We start from the raw sequence: 20,419 nt of genomic DNA, 5'->3' as shown, positions 1-20,419 counted from the left end.
AACTCTCCTCCCTTTCCACATCCTATGACTCACACTGTCCCCATTTCTCCTGGCCGGCTCGGGCCTCCCCTCCTTCTCCGCGGCTGAGTGACTCATTGCGAGCTTACAGAACAGGGCTAAACTTCGGAGGACCTATCATCCTTTCACTTCCTCCTCTCCACCTTCTCTTCATCTGTATCTGCTGCTAAAGCCACTTTCTACCACTCTAAATCTCTGCCTATAACTTCTGCCTATAACCCTAGGAAACTCTTCCACCTTCCCCTAAATCCTACACCCCCCACCCCCTCTCTGCGGACAACTTTGTCATCCACTTTGAAAAAAAGTTTGACGACATCGACTACTCATTCACTCAGCCTATTGAGTCCACTGGTCTCACTCACACAGAACTACCCTACGCCTTGACCTCTTTCTCCAGATTAAATCCTACAAGTAGTGAGGTCTGGCCGCCCGACAACCTGCCCGCTCAACCCCATCCCTTCCTCCCTTCTCCAGACCATCTCTGGAGATCTTCTTGGATTCGTTCCCTCTGACTTCAAAATGGCTCGAGTTGTTCCCCTCCTCATGAAACCAACACTCGACTCATCTGACATCAAAAACTATAGACCTGTATCCCTTCTTTATTTTCTTTCCAAAACACTTGATCGTGCTGTCTCTGATCAACTTTCTCGTTATCTCTCTCAGAATGATCTTCTTGACCCCAGCCAGTCAGGCCTCAAGACGTGTCATTCAAATGAGACTGTTCTTCTCTGTGTCACGAAGGCTCTCCGCACTGCCAAAGCTGACTGTCTCTCCTCTGTTCTCATCCTCCTAGATCTATCCGCTGCCTTTGTCACCGTGAACCATCAGATCCTCCTCTCCACCCTCTCAGGACTGGGCGTTTCAGGCAATGCACACTCTTGGATTGCATCCTACCTGGCAGCCGCTCCTACCAGGGGATGTGGAGAGGATCTGTGTCTGCACCACGTACTCTCCCTACTGGTGTCCCCCAGGGCTCGGTTCTAAGCCCTCTCCTTTTCTCTTTATACACCAAGTCACTCGGCTCCTTCATATCCTCACATGGTCTCTCCTATCATTGCTATGCCGATGACACTCAACTACTTTTCTCCTTACCCCCCTTCTGACACCAAGGTGGCGACACGCATCTCTGTGTGCCTGGCAGATATATCAACTTGGATGTTGGTCCACCACCTCAAGCTCAAACTCAACAAGACGGAACTGCTCTTCCTCTCCATCACGGTTGACCACTCCACCATCTCCCCCCTCCCGATGTGCAAAGAACCTTGGTGTGACCCTGGACAACACCCTGCCATTCTCTGCAAACATCAAAGCAGTGACCTGGTCCTGCAGGTTCATGTTCTACAACATCCGTAGAGTACGACCCTACCTCACACAGGAAGCGTGTCCTCTCCCATCTGGGCTCCTGCAACTCGCTGTTGGCTGGGCTCCCTGCTGTGCCATAAAACCCCTGCAACTTCAGAACGCAGCAGCCCGCCTAGTTTTCAACCTTCCCAAGTTCTCTCATGTCACCCCGCTCCTCCGCACACTCCACTGACTTCCAGTTGAAGCTCGCATCCACCACAAGACCATGGTGTTTACCTACGGAACAGCAAAAGGAACTGCCCCTCCCTTACCTTCAGGCTATGCTCAATCCCAACACCCCAACCCGAGCATTCCGTTCTGCCACATCAGGTCTCTTGGCCCTCCCACCCATACGGGAGGGCAGCTCCCGCTCAGCACAGTCCAAGCTCTTCTCTGTCCTGGCACCACAATGGTAGAACCAGCTTCCCCCTGAAGTTAGGACAGCAGATTCCCTTCCCATCTTCCGAAAACTTCTGAAACCCTACCTCTTCAAACAGTATCTTAAATAATCCTCCTCGCCTTCTGTTTGACTATTTCGAGAATGCATTGGGCAGGACATAAAAACAGCCTTCACCCCCCCCCCACTAGCTCTGACTCTACTGATAGCCTGTGATATGTGGTTGTCCCACCTAGCAATCTTAAGATAAATGCACTAACTGTAAGTCGCTCTGGATAAGAGCATCTGCAAAATGACTCAAATATAAATATATACAGAGTGTGCTGTATCAACACAGACATTTAGCTGAAAAAGACAATATCAGTGCTTTTCATGTATTCTCCGGTACATTCGGAAATATTGGTCAAGATTGTTTGAGTCATTCATAGGGGTGCTTCCTGAGGTCCAATTGTGTCAGATGAGGCCTCCATAATACCTGTGAATGACCTATGATTGGCGCATCATCTTTAAGCAAGACCTGACAGGACTTGACACCCCCATTTCTACAACATGCCTACACACCTCCATTTGCAACATGTTGCCTTCGGGCCATGCTTAGCAGCTATATCAAAATAGTAACAAAGGAGGAACTGTACGTGACAGTGAACGCAGTTAAAGACGAGTGTTAAATGTCAGGATAATTGTAATTCCGTAGTTCTGTTCTGATATGCAAAACATGAAGGATGAAACCTAAGGTCAATGCATAAATAGTACATTTTAGCCACATTCCCTTAAGTGCTTCAATGGTCTGCCAGGCTCGATTTATATGAATTGATTTAGAATCAGTAGGCTACACGGGGAGTGCGTTCTCTCCTGTTTTCACACAGCCCTGTTAAGTTGTTTTTGAAGAGAGAGACAGTGGAGTGAGTCCAACTGAGTGTCTCCATGTACTGTGCATACTGCTTCTTGGAGTAATTCAGGTGTGTTGGAACAGGCCTCACTTTACTTATCCTGCAGCAGCCGCTGAGCCGCTGCCTAGTTCATTTACTGCCGTATCCAGTGGTATCCTTCATTGCAACATCAAATGTCATTCCTGACATTCCACCTGAAAAGGAGATTTCAAAATAGTCAAAATATCCCAAAAAGTATATTTTTATTATGGTAAACTAATTTTCAATAGAATGTATTTAATAAACAATCAGAACACAAGTGAAAACAATTTCATTCATATTTACAAAGATTGGTCTTGTTTGTTACTTTCTCCCAATTCCAGATGCAGAGGAGACTGAACTAGAGGTGACAAAGAAGGATGCCAAAGTGATCATAGACTTTGACCCCAGACAGTTATACACAGTCAAGGTCACTGCTGTGAAAGGTGCTCAGGAGAGCAAGCCACTTCTAGGAACATTTGAGGGTGAGAAGAGCCTTCAACCTTTCACAACCTATTCTATGATTTCATGAACTTGTTCAATCAAAATTTAATAGCTGGTCTGTGTGATTGCCATTGTTCCAACACATTAGACAAAATGTATCAATGGAACTGTTTTTGGTTTGTTTCAGCCCAACTTTCAGAGCCTGACGTCAAGAACGTACAGTCCCAGAATGTACGCCCCAAAAACCAGAAAGACACCAGTGTCACAGAGGAGAACAATGAGATATCTGAAGGTAAGTATGGGATGTATGAGTGACCAACCTGAAATCTGGAAATTGCCATGGCTCAGTCTTCAAATCAACCAAGAAATCAACATGGAGAAGATTAGCTTGAAGACACACAGGTAAGTTGAAGCTCCAAAGGGCTCTTGGTTGGTGCTGAGGCTATACCTGGTGGTGGAGTGGACAGCTGTACATTTTTCATTGGGAGTGGATGAGACAATTAGAAAACATTGCCCGTGTGATGTTTTTGTTCAAACTTTTCTGAAGAAGAAAGGCCTTGAATGGGATCCTCATTCCCACTCACTCATTGGAGCAACAACTGCAATGTGCTTCATTTCAAGTGGACTTTGAAGGAAATTCCAGGGCTGGAAATTGCCACAAAGTAAGTCTGCATTGGATCCCAGTAAACAAAACTTGTAATTGGACTCCAAGACACCAGAGGTACCACAGACACTGTCTTGTGGTCCTGAAACAGACAGAGCCGGAGAGGATCTGATTAAACCAAAAGCACTGGATATTGAAGCATTTTGGAGCAATTATCTACTTGTGATTGCTGTGTTCCGTAAAACCAAGGTAAGCCTGAAACTGTTTTCCTTTTAAAATGAGTATGAAGTTGTTATAAATCTGTTATGGTAAACGATCGGCCAGGATCTAAAATCTGGAATGACAAAGTTTAAAACCAGTCATCATGACACTGATAGAAAGCTGTAATGTTATAAGAGTCTACAGTTATGTCTCAGGGCTAATACTGTATAGGAGGATTCAGCCCCAACTGAAATCACATCTGTCAGGGTAAAGGTTATGTATGCAATAGTTGCAGAGGTATTTTAACACACCCTTCCAGTTGAGTTCAAACAGATAAAAGAGACCTGGGGACTAAATATTGATTATTTACAAAGGATTGATCTCAAAGTGTCTGCCACAGTATTGCTCCCTGTCTGTAACCAGTGTCAATATTTTTTTAATTAAAAAAACAAAAAAGCTGTGATAGTAAAAGCTGTTGGTGGGCTGAAACAGGCTATTAGTGGTAGATTTAGGAGTTTGTTTTCAGACAAAAATAGTAACAGTGTTTATGAAACTCCTGTGGAGTCTGTGTTTCATGGTGACTTGGATCGTCTGTGCTTCTGGCATAAAGAGCTATGATTTGGCTGAGGTGTCAAAAAGTGTTTTGCAGTTATGGAGTGTGGTGTAAGGATCCCTGTGGTGCTTTGAGGTCTGCGATGGATCACCTGCCGTCTCTTAAAATGCTCAAATTGCCTATGAGTAAAAGACACTAGGGGAAAATAACGTGGATATAATGATGCGGCTTTTCTTTCTCCTTCACTCTCTATCTTCTTTCTTTCTCCTTCACTCTCTATCTTCTTTCTTTCACCAAACTCTCTATCTTCTTTCTTTCTCCTTCACTCTCTATCTTCTTTCTTTCTCCTTCACTCTCTATCTTCTTTCTTTCACCAAACTCTTTCTTTCTCTGTCAAGCTCTAATTTCTTCCTCCTCACTGTTTCTCTCCTTTTCCCCTTCCTCCTTCTCTCTCGCCCTCTCGCTCTCCACTCTCCCTCCATTGCATGTAGACAGTTGACACAGACAGCTATCTCCTTGCCCACACTTGCAGAATACCTTTGCTATGTTATCACGGGGCCCATTCTTGGACGGCTCCAGGCTTGCTAAGTAAACCCCCTGTAGCTCCCTGCCTGCCTGGGTGTGCAGATATACCATAGGGCATAAAGGTGTGCCCAAGGCCTGGCAGATGCCTCAGTCCCACACAACCTAACACTTACCTCCACGCCTACCCTCTCTGAACTGAGCCCAGGAAGGATATTAGGCCCCTATATTTATGCCCTAATTGAAGTTGCTGGGGCCGTGCTCGGCAGAGTCGGCACTTCCGGAGGTGGTGGTGGTGTCATAAGGGACACATATAGGTAATTAAGGCCGGATGACTCATGCATCGCCATGGCAACGCTTATGTTGTGCAGTGGCCAGGGTTTGGGATCCGAGGCTCAGGGTTGATTGACACATTTTTGAGCAAAAAGTAATTGGTGTCAGTCGGTGAAGGGATAAAATGGCATAGTTTATGTATGACACGTTGATTTTTAGCCCCTTTTGGCTCTAGATGAGTATATGGGTATGTGCCATGTGGTATATTACACTGCCATAACATTATCATAGGCATTACTTAACGTCTTTTCATTTCTTTCCAGTTTATGTTTGCCCTTCCAGCTTTTAGGTATATTCTATATGCAGCGGCATACGCAGTTACCAGTACATCTGAACCAATAACCACAACCAGTACCAGACCATATCCTTTACCTTTCAGCTAGACTGCTTTCAGTTCCCGCTGGCTACACTGCTACCTGCTCAAGTTAGCGCAGATAGCATTAGCTTATCATCCGCCCTGTCGCTTGGGGGTCAAGGAGGATATTACGCTTCCTCAATGTCCCTTAACTAGCAGGTGGTTGGGGAGGTGGTGCTGCCAGACAGAATTACGCTGCGATGACATGACCCATTTGTTTAACTTTAATTACACGGTCATTTGTTCACACGGAGGTAATTGGACTGTATCCGGAGAGGCCGGCGAGATAATGAAATCACAGCTTGCTCCTGATTCCCCCCACTCTTCAGAGGACCCTAACGCACTGTAGTGTCGCCCCCAGGAACCACAGGTTATATTTTAAGCATAGAAGACATTTAGTGGTCTGTAGTAGCCTACGGGCAGGGCTGCTTAGAGGACAGAGAGGTTCTCTCTAGGCTCATGAATAACAGCTAAGAGATGGGGACAGAAGATGTTATGGTAGTGGTGTCTTTTGAGGCTGTTTAGTGAAGGAGGAGGTTGTTATTTAGCTTTTTTGTTGATTAAGATGCGATTAAATATCCGTGCAGTAGTGAATGAAAATGTGACAATTTGCCTTGTAAAACAGCAATAACAAATTCAGCAATAACAGGTGCAAACTAGTGTTTTGAAGCATGGCTAACTTTCCTAATCCTCTTGGATATCTGGAAAACAGTATTTTCACAAGACATAAGAGCAACCTGAGGTACAGTGAGGGAAAAGAGTATTTGATCCCCTGCTGATTTTGTATGTTTGCCCACTGACAAAGAAATGATCCATCTATAATTTTAATGGTAGGTTTATTTGAACAGTGAGAGACAGAATAACAACAAAGAAATCCAGAAAAACGCATGTCAAATGCTATAATGTTATAAATTGATTTGCATTTTAAATGAGGGAAATAAGTATTTGACCCCCTCTCAATCAGAAAGATTTCTGGCTCCCAGGTGTCTTTTATACAGGTAACGAGCTGAGATTAGGAGCACACTCTTAAAGGGAGTGCTCTTAATCTCAGTTTGTTACCTGTATAAAAGACACCTGTCCACAGAAGATTCCAAACTCTCCAGCATGGCAAAGGCAAAGAACTCTCCAAGGATGTCAGGGACAAGATTGTAGACCTACACAAGACTAGAATGGGCTACAAGACCATCGCCAAGCAGCTGGGTGAGAAGGTGACAACAGTTGGTGCGATTATTCGCAAATGGAAGAAACACAAAATAACTGTCAATCTTCCCCTGCCTGGGGTTCCATGCAAGATCTCACCTCGTGGAGTTGCAATGATCATGGGAACGGTGAGGAATCAGCCCAGAACTACATCTTGTCAATGATCTCAAGGCAGCTGGGAACATAGTCACCAAGAAAACAATTGGTAACACACTACGCCGTAAAGGACTGAAATCCTGCAGCGCCCGCCATGTCCCCCTGCTCAAGAAAGCACATATACATGCCCGTCTGAAGTTTGCCAGTGAACATCTGAATGATTCAGAGGACAACTGGGTGAAAGTGTTGTGGTCAGATGAGACCAAAATGGAGCTCTTTGGCATCAACTCAACTCGCCGTGTTTGGAGGAGGAGGAATGCTGCCTATGACCCCAAGAACACCATCCCCACCTTCAAACATTATGCTTTGGGGCTGTAAGGGGACAGGACATCATCACCACATCAAAGGGACGATGGACGGGGCCATGTACCGTCAAATCTTGGGTGAAAACCTCCTTCCCTCAGCCAGGGAATTGAAAATGGGTCGTGGATGGGTATTCCAGCATGACAATGACCCAAAACACACAACCAAGGCAACAAAGGAGTTGCTCAAGAAGAAGCACATTAAGGTCCTTGAGTGGCCGAGCCAGTCTCCAGACCTTAATCCCATAGAACATCTGTGGAGGGAGCTGAAGGTTTGAGTTGCCAAACGTCAGCCTCGAAACCTTAATGACTTGGAGAAGATCTGCAAAGAGGAGTGGGACAAAATCCCTCCTGAGATGTGTGCAAACCTGGTGGCCAACTACAAGAAACGTCTGATCTCTGTGATTACCAACAAGGGTTTTCACCAAGTACTAAATCATGTTTTGCAGAGTTTTTCTGGATTATTTTGTTGTTATTCTGTCTCTCACTGTTGAAATAAACCTACCATTAAAATGATAGACTAATTATTTTGTTGTCAGTGGGCAAACGTACAAAATCAGCAGGGGATCAAATACTTTTTTCCCTCACTGTATTTCTGTAACCATGGACACAGGCATGTTTTTTTTAAAGGCTGAAGTCATGTAACTGTTGGAATTCTCTGTTCAGTGTCAAAGACACACAATTCCCTGTAATTAATTAGTTTGGTAACAGACTGTATAGTACTTTTGATCTTCAGCCGTAGTGCTGTTCATGTAAGACACGCAGGAAACACTGTTATGAAATGGAAATAATTTGATGGACAAATGGAGCATTGCAACTTTTATGCTGGACTCTTGGTATACTGCTTCCAATTGAGTGACAGGTATTATGTTATTCATTTGATGGTATTATAACAGGTTTTATAACAGTTTCATTGCAAAGGAAATTCACCTGGCTGGCTCAGTCTGTCAGCTTGTGGTGAAAGGAACCCATTTACTATACATGGCTCAGGGATGGACAACATTGATGGGGGTGGAGGCCACAGCAAATCGGACTCATCATGAGGGGCTGCGTACCCACATCCATACCCACACATGCAGTCACATGCAGTCGGCCCTAGCCTTTTGGGGGCGCGTGTTAACTCATTTCATGCAATTCTACTCATTTTGCCAAGAGGTGGAGAGATAAATTCGCAATTTTACAGCTAATTTCCTGCAATTCTTCACTTTTTGCCAAAGGGTAGAGACAAATGTTTCCCTTTTTTAACATGATATCTGATGATCAATGGTGGCCCTCAGGTCGATAATTCGACCATGATTTAGATAGCTGGTCGCTAGACTAACATTCCAATAAAAATAATGTTAGCTGACATGGGCTAATTGAGTGACTGTCATTGACGGACATAATAAGAGAAACTGCTGATGCACAACCAAATTTCGAAATTGCACCTTGTGTATTCTACCATTGATCTGCAGGCCTACAAAAAAGTGGTCCGCGGTCCATCAGTTGCCCATCCCTGCTTTAGCTGATGCATATACAGACCACAGCGAACTTACCGGATACATTATGTACAAAATGAGCAATCAACAAACAACTCAACGCAATGTCATTTCCCCATGATACAAATCATGATGAACGATAAATCAACACAGCATGCCTCATCGCAGACGGATCCACTGTTGATAAAGGCAAATTGAAAGTGAGCAAAATAGTGCTGTGGCCTAGACTGAGAGAGAGTCTGGCATTCCATTAATGCAAGTGCAGGCCTTACTGAGTTATGAAGCGTGGAGAAAAAGCTTCATTAATGGAACTTGACATTCAGACAGAGTCATTTGGAGTTCCAAGTAGAAATAGAAGGGTTAGGAATGTGACAGGTGACGGATGCTCTCAGGCAGTTAGGCTGGCACACGTTTTAAAGTCACCTAGTCAACCCCATCCAGAGAAAAGATGCCACGTGATCACGTCCATATTGCCCGAGGGAATGGGCCTCTGTTGACCAGCATCATTCATTAGGTGGACGTGTTTAGCCTCTGAGGCTTGAACTTTTGATGACAGTTTTCTTATGAAAAAATGTTGATGTTTCCTTTGTTGTTATTGGTTTTGGTTTTGGTTTTGGGTGAGTGAGTGAGGGAGTGTACACTTTCTGAGATGTCACACAAACACCTGCCATGATGTTGTGTGAGTCAGTGTGGCTGTCACATCACCCAACTCCTCCAGTCTGTGGTTAATTGTTTCTAGCGACAGAAGTGCATTTGAATATTCGCAGGACAAGTTTGACTTACAGTAATTTCCCCCGGGTTCCCACGACAACGTCTGAACGTTGTCACATTGTCTGCTCATTGTTCGGTTCTCTACCGTATGGGGCTGACAGATAAACGAGTAACATCCTCGCTTGGTTGACAGCACGGCCCTTTCTTCGTATGCTGCATCGCCTCACAGTCACACAGCCAATGCCCAGAGGTGAGGCTTTACCTGTTCCACTCTGCCCCAGTCGCTGTAGTCCCATCACTCACTGGGAGTGGGGCCGTGTGGCCTCTTAGCTTAAACATCTTCATAAGATTCATAAGCTTATGGCCATACATTCTGTAGACACATTTAGGATTTTATTGGAGAATAGGGAGATTCTTCTGTCATAACATCCTTCATAAGGCCGAGGATTTTAAGTCGATTCTTTTCAAGTTACCCATCGAAAAACATTAGCCTATACCTGCGTTGTTTTCAGATAAATGCATGAGGAAAAATCCACCTGGATCCCCTAGAGAATTATGAATGCCAGAGACCAATCATAATCTGATATCAATGGACCAGTAAGAACCGTACAGATGAACCATACACCATTCGATCACAATTAATAAGGCACTGCTCATATCTAATCCCTTACATATTTCAGCCACATATTCCATATACTACAATAACATTAAGAGAAAACTAGCATTGCTATATTGAGGCTTGTATTATTGGTTCTACTGTAGTCTGTGAGATGCCTGTGGGAGGAAAGCATGGAGATTCCTCCTTATGTACTGAACAAAAATATAAATGCAACATGCAACAATTTCAAAGATTGTACAGAGTTACAGTTCATATAAGGAAATCAGTAAATTGAAATCAATTAATTAGGCCCTAATCTATGTATTTCACATGACTGGGAATACAGATATGCATCTGTTGGTCACAGATACCTTTAAAAGAAAGGTAGGGACGTGGATCAGAAAACCAGTCAGTATCTAGTGTGACCACCATTTGCCTCATGCAGCGCAACACATCTCCTTCACATAGAGTTGATCAGCCTGTTGATTGTGGCTTGTAGAATGTTGTCCTTCTCCTCTTCAATGACTGTGCAAAGTTGGTGGATATTGGCGGGAACGGGAACACGCTGTTGTACACGTCGCTCCAGAGCATCCCACACATGCTCAATGGGTGACGTGTCTGGTGAATATGCAGGCCAAGAACTGAAAGAACTGGGACATTTTCAGCTTCCAGGAATTGTGTACAAATCCTTGCGACATGGGGCCGTGCATTATCATGCTGAAACATGAGGTGATGGCGGCGGATGAATGGCACGACAATGGGACTCAGGATCTTGTCATGGTATCTCTGTGCATTGAAATTGCCATCAATAAAATGCAATTCGTGGTCGATGTCCATAGCTTATGCCTGCCCATACCATAACCCTACTGCCACCATGAGGTACTCTGTTCACAACGTTGACGTCGGCAAACCGCTCACCCACACAACGCCATACACGTACTCTGCGATTGTCAGGCCGGTTGGACATACTGCCAAATTCTCTAAAAGACGTCGGACGCAGCTTATGGTAGAGAAATAAACATTTGATTCTCTGGCAACAGCTTTGGTGGACATTCCTGCAGTCAGCATGCCAATTGAACGCTCCCTCAAAATTTGAGATGTAAAACTGCACGTTTTAGAGTGGCCTTTTATTGTCCCCAGCACGAGGTGCACATGTGTAATGATCATGCTGTTTAATCAGCTTCTTGCTATTCCACACCTGTCACGTTGATAGATTATCTTGGCAATGGAGAAATGCTCACTAACAGGAATGTAAACACACTTGTGCACAAAATTTGAGAGAAATAAGCTTCTTGTGCGTTTTGGAAAATGTCTGGGATCTTTTGCTTCAGCTCATGAAACATGGGACCTACATTTTAAACGTTGCATTTATATTTTTGTTTAGTGTAGTTTATTCTGCATTATTTCATTATTCTACTGTATGGTAGAGCTCCTCGGAGACAGCTCCTGTGAATAACGTCAACCCTATGAGATTATTAGGCTTAGATTTGCCACTGGGGTAGGAGGGCTGGTGTGGAGCTCCACTGGCTAATCACATGTATTATTGTCAGAGGGAACACTGGCTAATCACATATATTATTGTCAGAGGGAGCTAGTTTGTTTGGAGTAGTTGCATAAATTCATGGTATATGTGACCAGATTTTATATTCTTCTTACCTGCTTATTTACACTGAGTGTCCAGAACATGAAGAATACCTTCCTAATATCTAGTTGCACCCACTTTTGCCCTTAGAACAGCCTCAATTCGTTGGGGGCATGGATATCGAAAGCATTCCACAGGGATGCTGGTGTCACGACTTCCACCGAAAGTCGGCCCCTCTCCTTGTTTGGGCGGCGGTCAACGTCACCGGTCTTCTAGCCATCGCCGCTCCACTTTTTATTTTCCATTTGTTTTGTCTTGGTTTTCCACACACCTGGTTCACATTCCCTCATCTGACTAAATGTATTTTACCCTCTGTTCCCCCCATGTCTGTGTGTGGAATTGTTTGTTACATGTGGTTCGCATCAGGCTGGTTTGCGCCGGGTATGTGTTTGACTCGTGTGTTTTGTTTATTGTACCGTTTGTGTACTTTGGGCGTTATCGCTGTTTTCCTATGGGCATGAACAAAGTGCGCCTGTTATCACCCATCTCTGCTCTCCTGCACCTGACTTACCTTCAACATCGTGACAGCTGGCCCATGTTGACTTCAATGCTTCCCACAGTTGTGTCAAGTTGGCTGGATGTCCTTTTGTTGGTGGACCATCCTTTATACACATGGGAAACTGTCGACAGCAGCGTTGCAGTTCTTGGCACAATCAAATAGGTGTGTCTGGCACCTACTACCATACCCCGTTCAAAGGCACTTCAATCTTTTGTCTTGCATTCACCCATTCAATTGTCTTAAGGCTTAAAAGTCCTTCTTCAACTTGTCTCCTCCCCATCATCTACTCTGATTTAAGTGGAATTAACAAGGTGTCATAGATTGACCATTTGAATCCAGTTGAAAGCTATGTCATGGAAAGGTCGGGTGTTCCTAATGGTTTGTACACTGAGTGTATAGGAATAAGTGAGTATGTGTGTGTATATACAGTACCAGTCAAATGTTTGGACACACCTACTCATTTTTTTATTGAACCTTTATTTAACTAGGCAAGTCAGTTAAGAACAAATTCTTATTTACAGTGACGGCCTACCCCTGCCAAACGCGGACGAAGCTGGGCCAATTGTGCGCTGCCCTATGGGACTCCCTATTTTCAACATTGTAGAATAATAGTGAAGACATCAAAACTGAAATAGCACATATGGAATCGTATAGTAACCAAAAAAAAGTGTTAAACAAATCCAGAATATATTTTATATTTGAGATTCTTCAAAGTTGCCACCCTTTGTCTTGATGACAGCTTTGCACACTCTTGGCATTCTCTCAAGCAGCTTCACGAGGGATGCTTTTTCAACAGTCTTGAAGGAGTTCCCACGTATGCTGAGCACTTGTTGGCTGCTTTTTCTTCACTCTGCGCAACAACTCATCCCAACCCATCTCAATTGGGAGGAGGTCTGTTGATTGTGGAGGTCAGGTCATCTGATGCGGCACTCCATCACTCTCCTTCTTGGTCAAATAGCCCTTACACAGCCTGGAGGTGTGTTGGGTCATTGTCCTGTTGAAAAACAAATGATAGTCCCACTAAGCGCAAACCAGATGTGATGGCGTATCGCTTCAGAATGCTGTGGTAGCCATATTGGTTAAGTGTGCCTTGAATTCTAAATAAATTACAGACAGTGTCACCAGCAAAGCACCCCACACCATCACACCTCCTCCTCCATGCTTCACGGTGGGAACCACACATGCGGAGATCATCCGTTCACCTACTCTGCATCTCACAAAGCCACAGAGATTGGAACCAAAAATAGCTAATTTAGACTCAGACAAAAGGACATATTTCTACCAGTCTAATGTCCATTGCTCATGTTTCTTGGCCCAAGCAAGTCTCTTCCTCTTATTGGTGTCCTTTAGTAGGGGTTTCTTTGCAGCAATTCGACCATGAAGGCCTGATTCACGCAGTCTCTTCTGAACAGTTGATGTTGAGATGTATCTGTTACTTGTGAAGCATTCATTTGTGAAGCATCTGTGAAGCATTTATTTGGGCTACATGAGAGCCAGTTTCATCATAGCGCTTGATGGTTTTTGTGACTGCACTTGAAGAAGAAACTTCCAAAGTTCTTGAAATTTTCCAGATTGACTGACCTTCATGTCTTAAAGTAATGATGGACTGTAATTTCTCTTTGCTTATTTGAGCTGTTCTTGCCATAATATGGACTTGGTCTTTTACCAAATAGGGCTATCTTCTGTATACCACCCCTATCTTGTCACAACACAACTGATTGGCTCAAAAGCATTAAGAAGAAAATAAATTCCACAAATTCACTTTTAACAAGTCACACCTGTTACTTGAAATGCATTCCAGGTGACTACTGTCATCTAGGCAAAGGGTAGCTACTTTTTTGTTAACTACATGATTCCATATGTGTGATTTCATAGTTTTGATGTCTTCACTATTATTCTACAAAAATTCCTGGAATGAGTAAGTGTGTCCAAACCTTTGACTGGTACTGTGCATACGTGTCACTTTTGTCACGTGTAGCTTTCACTAATCGATCACTTTAACCCTGCCATGTTCATACTGTAGATTAATGAGCTTACCTTTGAGGTTATCTGCCTAGTGGACATACATGTTTGGAATCTGCTACTAGCCGATGCACACAACTACTTTGCCCTTTCATGTTTTTGGAGAGGAATGTTGGGGCCTTATCTTGAGGCGATGGTGACTTCTCTCCTCTGTGTTTGTAAATTGCACACATTATAAATCTGGATGCGGATGAGAGAGCGGTGCATGGATCTGCTTTGACATGGAGGAATGGGAACTCTTGGCTCCCTTTCCCTCTAGGCATTACCGCAGTCGCCTTAACCCTGACCCCGGCTTGGCCTTGACTGTTGACCCTGTGACCCATCAGATCCACAAGCGCCTGAGGTCCTCCACTAATAGCTATGTTCTAAAAGAATCTCTCTCTCCCTCTTTCAACCCTCTCCCTTTCTCCATTCTTACTATCCCCTCTGCTTTTCAGTGTCCTTCTCCTATCCGCCTGTCTGTATAGTGTCTACCACTCTCTCCGCCCTCTGTCCTCCTATACCTCTCTTGGAAAAGTGGCATCCTATGATGGTGCCATGTTGAAAGTCATTGAGCTCTTCAGTAAGGCCATTCTACTGTCTGTCTATGGAGATCGCATGGCTGAGTGCTCGATTTTATACACATGTCAGGAACCGGTGTGGCTGAAATAGCCGAAACCGCTAATTTGAAAGGGTGTCCAAATACTTTCTTATATATAGTGTATTCAGGAAAACTGGTTTGAATGTGAAGCCACCTGTTGTGACACCTACTCAGTGTAGTGATATGTCATCTAGAGATGTCTTGTTCTACTCTCACTCCCCATCTTCCCACCATCTATCCACCTGGCTATGTTTGCTGCCCTGCTATTAAAGGCACTCAGACAATGCTCTTTCATTCACTCCAAAATGGTGCCCTGCCCTTCAATTAAATGTTCAGGAAACAGGAGGTTATTTTATGAGGTGGACACACATAAAACACTTTTTTTGTTTGACTTCCTTTACTAAGGTCTATTATGCTGAGATATTGATTGGTTTGGAAACAGAAATTCCAGGAAGGTATAGACTTGTAGGAAGTGATAGACCACTCTGTTTCTGTCAATGGCAAATTAAACAACTCTTAAAAATGCAGTTCTACCCTAGATTGCATAAAATGTTCCAGCCTGATAAGTATTTGTTCGACATCTGGGGGATAAGATGGTTATTGAATGATATATTCTATATTTTCCAACCAACAGAGTAATGTACAGTATGTTTTTATCTTTTGCATGGATTTGAACCCAACCACACCTTTTTGATTGAAATATTGTTTAAGTGATGCTCTCTACATTGATGTTATATACTGTATATCCTCTCTCCCCAGAAGTAGAGCAAAACATCCAGAAGATATCGGTCCTCTCAGCTCAGACGGAATTTGTGTGCCACTGCAGCTGTGTGCATTGAACGCTCGATGGGAAAAGTGGCACATACCACCTACAGCTAATTTACAATCTGAAATCAATCATTGTAATCCACCATAAAGGCTGATGGAATGCTGGATTACTTTTACAGTATTTTGCTTTTAAACAATAAACTGCTGCCCTATTCTAGTTGTCTGTGTCTTTGCTGGTGTAACGGCGTTCGTTTGTCGAAAGAGAGTCGGACCAAAATACAGCGTGGTTGTTACTCATGTTCTTTAATGAATGATCGCGATACATTAAATAACTTAAATATAAACAACAAACGGAACGTGAAACAACAAACGGAACGTGAAAACCTATACAGCCTGTCTGGTGAACACTAACACGGAGACAGGAACAATCACCCACAAAATACACAGTGAAACCCCGGCTACCTAAATATGGTTCCCAATCAGAGACAACGAGAATCACCTGACTCTGATTGAGAACCGCCTCAGGCAGCCAAGCCTATGCTAGACACACCCCTAATCAACCACAATCCCAATGCCTACAAAAACCCCAATACGACAACACAATAAACCCATGTCACACCCTGGCCTGAACAAATAATAAAGAAAACACAAAATACTATGACCAAGGCGTGACAGCTGGTCACCCAATTTCACAATTCTCACACACAACAATTGGCATAGGAGAAATATACTGTCAACAAAAAAATCTTGATTCTGGGTATATTATTTCCTATAAGACTCTGAAAGTCTGACAGTTTTCTGAACTGTGAAAGTCAGAGTTTCTTTCCTGATTTTTTTCCTGAACCTAAGATACATACAGTATTCAATGCAGATTTGTGCATATCCTGCAGAAACCTTCTGAATCCACACAGAGAGAGTTCTGGCTCAATGGCTTTCACTCACTCTGAGTGTGTCGGATCAGGATAATATCCAGCACATTCCTGTCATCATGTCTGTTTATGGTCTAATGACAGGCCTCTCTACTTTAATAGATCGGCACAGATTGTGAGAGGAGGCATAATGAGATATGTTATTATGTGAAACGCTATGTAGCATAGAGTGTCTAAATAAAATGGCACCTAATCAAGGCCTATTTTCTCTTCATTGACTGGGTGTATTCATGAGCACTAGCATTATTTTTGCATGAATTATACACTAAATTGCCCTTCAGGGAATTTCGTGGGAGGATGTATTAAACTGAATAAACAAATGCTTTGGACCTAAGCTGCACTTCAAAGAATTACAAATGCTTTTGTTGTTTGATTCAGTTATTTATTATTCATTGTTTGATTCAGTTTACCATTATTTGATAAGTTACTCTCTTTAGTGACCTGACTTTCCCCTTTACGCTCAGTAGTGGTATGTTGTATATTCTTGTGTTTTATCTAGGCTATTGTTTGAATGCTTTGTCATTAGTATGTTGGTTTAAACATAATCTAGTCTGTGTATCTTTCCCTTACAGAGCAGTTCATGTGTAAGACCCCGGCCATAGCGGATATTGTGATCCTGGTGGACGGATCATGGAGTATCGGACGGATAAACTTCCGTCTGGTCCGCATGTTCCTGGAGAATCTGGTTAGCGCCTTCCATGTGGAGTTTGACAAGACACGGATAGGCGAGTCATTTTACTGGTTTCTTTATCATCATCATTGGTGACGTTGTTTCCCTATCATTGTCATCATCATTATAATTATAAGCATGAGAAAGCAGCGTTGCTAAAGAGCTCATGATTAGATGATTAGCCTTTCTATCCCACCCACTCAAGTCACGGGTACTGTAGTTTCTGTGTCGTTGTGCTGCTGCATTTCATCTGGGTAATAAATGATTAGATGCTCGTCAGTACAGTAACAGCGTGTGTTTGTGCGTTGAGAGAAGCTACCCTGAGTGTTGATTCCCTTTGCACAGGTCTGGCCCAGTATAGTGGTGATCCCAGGATTGAGTGGCACCTGAACACTTTCACCACCAAAGAAGCAGTCATCGACGCTGTGAAGAACCTTCCTTACAAAGGAGGGAATACACTGACGGGTACTGGAAAGGAATCCTTTCTTCCTCTGTACTCTGTAATACTACTGAACTCCACATAATACACATTACCCACCCGGCAGCAAATTACACTCATGATGTTATTCTACCACATTTTATTACATGTCCAGATAACCTGATTGACAATCTGTTTTCCATTACATTTTGACCATATCTTAGAGATTTAGCCAGGGAACCCATTAACCCAACAAAGACGCTAATACTGTATGTGACAGTCCTCAAGAACCCCTGTGTATGCAAGAGTTAGACAGTATGCTGATCTTCTCTACTGTAGGTCTTGCATTGACGTACATCCTTGAGAACAGTTACAAACCAGAGTCCGGATCCAGGGCCGGAGTTCCCAAAATTGGAATCCTGATCACAGATGGGAAGTCTCAAGACGATGTCCAACCCCCGGCACGGAGTCTGAGAGAGGCGGGAATAGAGCTGTTTGCCATTGGTATGAGACAAAGCTTCATCTTAGTTTTCTCTACATGCTCATATACTACTGTAGTTAAACAGATTGAATGCAGGTGCAATTTTCTTGACGGATGGAGGGCATTCTTTCACCTTTCACATTTATACAGTATTTGGGAAATCTGGTTTGAATGTGAAGCCACCTGTTCTGACAGCTGCCCAGTGGAGTGATATGTAATCTAGAGATGACTCAATCTACTAATCTCTCTCTCTCAATTCAAAGGGCTTTATTGGCATGGGAAACATCTCTCTTTCTCTCCCTCTCTCACTCTCTCTCCCCCTCTATAAAGGTGTGAAGAATGCCGATGAGAAAGAGCTGAAGGCCATTGGCTCTCCTCCAGAGGAGACGCACGTCTACAACGTGGCTGACTTCAGTGTCATGAGCTCCATCGTGGAGGGTCTGACCAGGACCGTCTGCGACCGGGTCGAACAGCTTGACAAGGCCATCAAAGGTGAGCCAGATTCAAGTAGAGTAGTAGATTCAGAAAAGAGAATTGAGAATGTCACATCCAGACCTAGGTTCAAATACATGTGTATTTGAGTATCTGGTATTTAAAATTGTTTTCTGTGTATTTTTGTATTTTCAACTACACAGCCCAAAACAAGTACAATACTTTTATTTGAGTATTTGAACGGTTATTTGTAAAAAAACAAATAGCTTCCAATACCTGGGATTATATAGACATTTAGTCACATTGTATACCTTTGTACAAGCAGACATTGTTTAAATAGTGACACTTCAGTGATTTTGGACAGATCCGCCCTACATCTTCTAACCCTTTCTATTTCCTCTAACCCTAACCCTTTCTATTTCCTCTGCCGCCCTACATCTTCTAACCCTTTCTATTTCCTCTGCCGCTCTACATCTTCTAACCCTTTCTATTTCCTCTGCCGCCCTACATCTTCTAACCCTTTCTATTTCCTCCGCCACCCTACATCTTTTAACCCTTTCTATTTCCTCCGCCACCCTACATCTTTTAACCCTTTCTATTTCCTCCGCCACCCTACATCTTTTAACTCTTTCTATTTCCTCCGCCACCCTAAATCTTTTAACCCTTTCTATTTCCTCCGCCACCCTACATCTTTTAACCCTTTCTATTTCCTCCGCCGCCCTACATCTTTTAACCCTTTCTATTTCCTCTGCCGCCCTACATCTTCTAACCCTTTCTATTTCCTCCGCCACCCTACATCTTTTAACCCTTTCTATTTCCTCCGCCACCCTACCTCTTTTAACCCTTTCTATTTCCTCTGCCACCCTACATCTTCTAAACCTTTCTATTTCCTCTGCCACGCTAAATCTTTTAACCCTTTCTATTTCCTCTGCCATTCTACATCCTCCCTTCCTTTCTCTAATTCTTCTCCCACTCTACAATCTCTCAGGCGACACAGGCCCAGAAGTCACCATGGCCGCTCCCAGAGACCTGGTGACCTCGGAAGTGACGGCCAGGAGTTTCCGGGTGTCGTGGACCCACGCCCCTGGCACGGTGGAGAAGTACCGGGTGGTGTTCTACCCTGCCAGTGGGGGCCAGCCCGAGGAGAAGGTGGTGCAGGGCACAGTGGACACGGTAGTGCTCAACTACCTCCTCTCCCTGACTGAGTACCAGGTGGCTGTGTTCGCCATCTACGCCAGCTCAGCTAGCGAGGCCCTCCGAGGCAGCACTACCACATGTAAGTCTAGTTACAAAACTGAATCTCATCTAATTTAGTGGTGGCTAGAAGTTGATGAATGGCAATGAAATCCCCCCATGGATATCTGTGAATACTAAGTACACAATTGACCTTGTCTCAAAGTTAATGGGGATGGTGAGTAACCTACCGCTGTCAAGACTGACATACAGATGGAGGAGGAAGTAAGACAATTTACGACATCCAGTAAATCTGTAAAGGCTCTCACTTTTTGGCGCTTAAGTAGCCCGTATTGCGTTTAGGCCCACCATTTATGTATTTCTATAGACAGGTTAAGGGAGGGGCTATGGCCACTCTTGGTCAAACAGGTTAACAGGAATGGAGATTGCTTTGCTGTGTGAATTGTGAATTATGCCAAATTGTTTACAATTTTATCTTTGCTTTTCCTCTTAGTATGTTACGAAACTGAAAAGGGTTCTTCGTGGAACCCAAAAGGGTTATACCTGGAACCCCAAAAATATTTTTCAAAGGGTTCTCCTATGGGGATTGCTGATGAACCACTTTAGGTTCTAGATAGCACCTTTTTTTCTAAGAATGTATATAAACTCAATCAAGGGAAGCTA

General features: G+C 43.6%; 1 protein-coding gene across 1 annotated transcript in view; it reads left to right on the top strand.

The window, feature by feature from the left end:
* Window positions 1–20,419, top strand: part of LOC118399347 (collagen alpha-1(XIV) chain) — an 83,713-nt gene that overhangs the window by 10,615 nt on the left and 52,679 nt on the right. Inside the window, 7 exon segments of the mRNA XM_035795356.2 lie at window positions 3,009–3,149; window positions 3,296–3,400; window positions 17,134–17,286; window positions 17,577–17,696; window positions 17,989–18,153; window positions 18,461–18,622; window positions 19,551–19,838. Coding sequence (XP_035651249.2) covers window positions 3,009–3,149; window positions 3,296–3,400; window positions 17,134–17,286; window positions 17,577–17,696; window positions 17,989–18,153; window positions 18,461–18,622; window positions 19,551–19,838 — 1,134 coding nt within the window.

The sequence above is a fragment of the Oncorhynchus keta genome, chromosome 20, assembly GCF_023373465.1.
Source record: "Oncorhynchus keta strain PuntledgeMale-10-30-2019 chromosome 20, Oket_V2, whole genome shotgun sequence".
Lineage (NCBI taxonomy): Eukaryota > Metazoa > Chordata > Actinopteri > Salmoniformes > Salmonidae > Oncorhynchus > Oncorhynchus keta.
Note: the sequence above shows the minus strand (reverse complement) of the source record. Positions and strands in the feature narration are given on the sequence as shown.